The sequence below is a fragment of the Antrostomus carolinensis genome, unplaced genomic scaffold (assembly GCF_000700745.2).
Source record: "Antrostomus carolinensis isolate BGI_N321 unplaced genomic scaffold, ASM70074v2 scaffold10503, whole genome shotgun sequence".
Lineage (NCBI taxonomy): Eukaryota > Metazoa > Chordata > Aves > Caprimulgiformes > Caprimulgidae > Antrostomus > Antrostomus carolinensis.
Genome location: NW_010304539.1, coordinates 306 through 3,411, shown reverse-complemented (window position 1 = coordinate 3,411; position 3,106 = coordinate 306). Strand labels below are relative to the sequence as shown.

General features: G+C 44.7%; 1 protein-coding gene across 1 annotated transcript in view; it reads right to left on the bottom strand.

Annotated features, from left to right (window-relative positions):
- The window catches only part of RBM43 (RNA binding motif protein 43), a gene marked incomplete at its 5' end in the record, with an annotated part of 1,885 nt that extends 1,538 nt beyond the window's left edge, over positions 1 to 347 (bottom strand). The window contains one exon of the mRNA XM_010164495.2: positions 101 to 347. Coding sequence (XP_010162797.2) covers positions 101 to 347 — 247 coding nt within the window. The remainder of the gene's footprint in view (positions 1 to 100) is intronic.
- Positions 348 to 3,106: the final 2,759 nt, after the last annotated feature.

The following is a 3,106-nucleotide window of genomic DNA, read 5'->3' as shown; positions in this document are numbered from 1 at the left end:
GGTCCCTTCCAACCCCACCATGCTGTGATTTGGTTTAGGATTAACATTCTAGGGATAATTCTTTGGGAGCTGTTTGTATTTAGTGTATTTATCTAAATACCTTCTTGATCTTCAAAAGTGACATAGGCAACTCCTTTTTTCTTTGTCGGATACGTTACTTCTTCCACATCTCCCCCGTTATTCTTTGACATTTGGAAATGGATCATCAGTATGTCAGTCATGACATCATCGTGCAGAAGGCCATCTGGAACACCGGTGATGACAACTGTCCTTGCTGATTTAGCAGCTTGTCCCATTGCCTGCGCAGAGAGATACGGCACACTGTGAACGTGAGTACTGGTGACCTCCTGCAGAGGTTACCCCAATTCACCTCATCCCCTTCCTTCTGCATAGACAAGTGCATTTAGTAGCTAATTAACACTGATTAATCAGATTGCAGGGAATGCCAGGCTCCATTATTGTGCAGTAAAAAATGGCCTGACTCTTAAGTGTAATTTACACCCTCTCTGTATCATCTTTTCTTAAGGCAGTAAAAATCAGATGTAAATTTAAGAGCCTCTCAAATGAAATGTCCAGTGTCACACTGATAAGGTTGTTTGCTCTAATATTCAAAATTTGAAGAGAATGAAATAATTTAATTGCATGTACTGTTAGGTAAGGATTGTCTTTGTCAGGTTCAGACTGTCCTTACTTGTTAAAGTCATGAGAGCTGGGGTCTAGGGTTGCGCTCTGACTCATCTCTCTCCGCTGACGGAATGGATAACCTTGTGAAATTGGAAGAACATAATCCCAGTCATCTGAAACTCTCAGTGTGTAAAGCAACTAACTGCACACATGATTTTCATCAGAGCCAGACCTCCCAATGCTGCAAACATGAAACCCATCCTATAATAGGATTGGCATCCACATCTTGTTAAGAAAAGCGTATTTTCTTTCCATTCTTATTACACAGACATAAACAGTAATATTTCACTCAGAGCATCACAGCAAAATTGCTTGTAAATGGTAGAACACTGAGTAAATTCTGTAACAGTTCATTGACTTTTGGGAAGAAAGAAAATAATTTAGTATGTCTGTGTTCACAGTTTCACATAGAATCACAGTGGTTGGAAATGACCTTTAAGATCACCAAGTCCAACCATAAACCCAACACTGACAATTCCACCTCTAACCCGTGTCCCTCAGTACCTCGTCTTTTAAATCCCTCCAGGGATGGGGACTCCACCACTGCCCTGGGCAGCCTGTTCCAATGCCTCAGAACCCTTTCAGCAAAGAAATTCTTCCTCACATCCCATCTCAACTGCCCTGGCCACAACTGGAGCCCATTTCCTCTTGTCCTGTCCCTTGGGCCTTGGTTGAACAGACCCACCCCCACCTCTCTCCGCCCTCCTCCAAGGGACTTGCACAGAGACACAAGGTCTCCCCTCAGCCTCCTTTTCTCCAGGCTCAACACCCCCAGTTCCCTCAGCCACAAGGGAACTCAGCACACTTGTGCTCCAGACCCTTCCCCAGCTCCGTTGTCCTTCTCTGGACCCTGTTTTCTCAGGAACCTGTTTTCTCAGGAACAAACTGTTGATAACTTCAGAGCAACTGTACTCGAGGTCAGTCACTCCAACTGAATTCTTTAGACTTCTCTTACAGAGTTTCTTCAGGACCTGAGCTACATAAAGCACTAGGGCCAGCAGAGTGGTGACAATGCCTGCAGAACATGCTGCCAGGGGCAAATGCTTCGTTGATGTGTGTCCAAAGCCTTGTGGGCCAGCACCGCAGTGTTTCTGAAGGGAGTGAGCAGGCAGATTCAATGCAACTGTGCATCCATGCAAGCTTTTAATTCATAAAGACGTGAAGCCTTTTTTTTTTTTAATCAAATGTAAAGAGCCAGGAGCTTTAATTATATTAGGCAATTCTGTTGGTGGTAACGTTTGTGCGAAAGCAAGTTCTGTGCTAATGAGACAACATGAAGAGAATATAAACAGGGTTTCTCCCAAGACTGATGGAGTTTTATGCAGGATTTTCTCACGCTTCACACAGCCGATGCAGCCCGTGCACGAGCGGGAGCACTCAGCTGCCAGACAGCATCTCGCACCTCGCCAGCTGGTATTTTGGAGCAACACTCATGCCTACTATTGGGGTTAGAAAAGGAAAACCATGAACGTTACAGTTTGTTTGTGCTGAATCACTTCTAAAAGAGAAATCTGTGTTCGGTGGCTGTTGCTGGACAGAAATGCGGAGCTGCAGAGGACAGGCTGATATGGGAGAGGAGCACACAACGTTGGTCACTGAGGACAGCAGGGTCCTGGGCATGGCCAAGCCATGTCTGATAGGACAAGGGGTGATGGTTTTAAACTAAAAGAGATTTAGACTAGATCTAAGGAAGAATTTTGTTGCAATGAGGGTGGTAAAACATTGGAACAGGTTGCCCAGAGAAGCTGTGGATGCCCCATCCCTGGAAACATTCAAGGTCAGGTTGGACGGGGCTCTGAGGAACCCAATCTGGTTGAAGATGTCCCTGCTCACTGCAGGGGGGTTGGACTAGATGGTCTTGAAAGGCCCCTTCCAACCCAAAACATTTGACGATTCAATGATTCAATCATTTTATACTCATTTTCTCACCTCTCTCTGCCCTGGTTCAAGTGACCTGATTTCCCTCCCAGGAGCACATGGACACCTGGGGCACCCTGAAACTCTGCATGAGATTTAGTCACCAAAATGTGTTTCATTCGGCACACTGCTTGTAATGTCTCTCTTAAACTAAATTATGTCCTTCTTATATATTTTATAAGCATTAATTATTGTAATTTCCCCTGCTCTGAGGACAAGCCACCCTTCCAACAGTGAAACCCAAGAGCTGGGCTGTGAAACACCGTCACTAGGCAGCAATTCCAGCAAACAATTCCTTTGTTTGGCCAGGGAGCTGCCCAGAGCAGGAATTTATTTATCACAAGATGCTTCTAAAAATGCATTTTACTCGGTGAGGGGATGTAAAAGTTCACACCTTTTGCTGTTTCTTGACAAATACGCTACACAGATCGACGCTTGACAAGAGACTGGGTATGAAGAGTCACCCACAGATCTCATCGGTTCTCATTGTTATTTAAAAAAATTG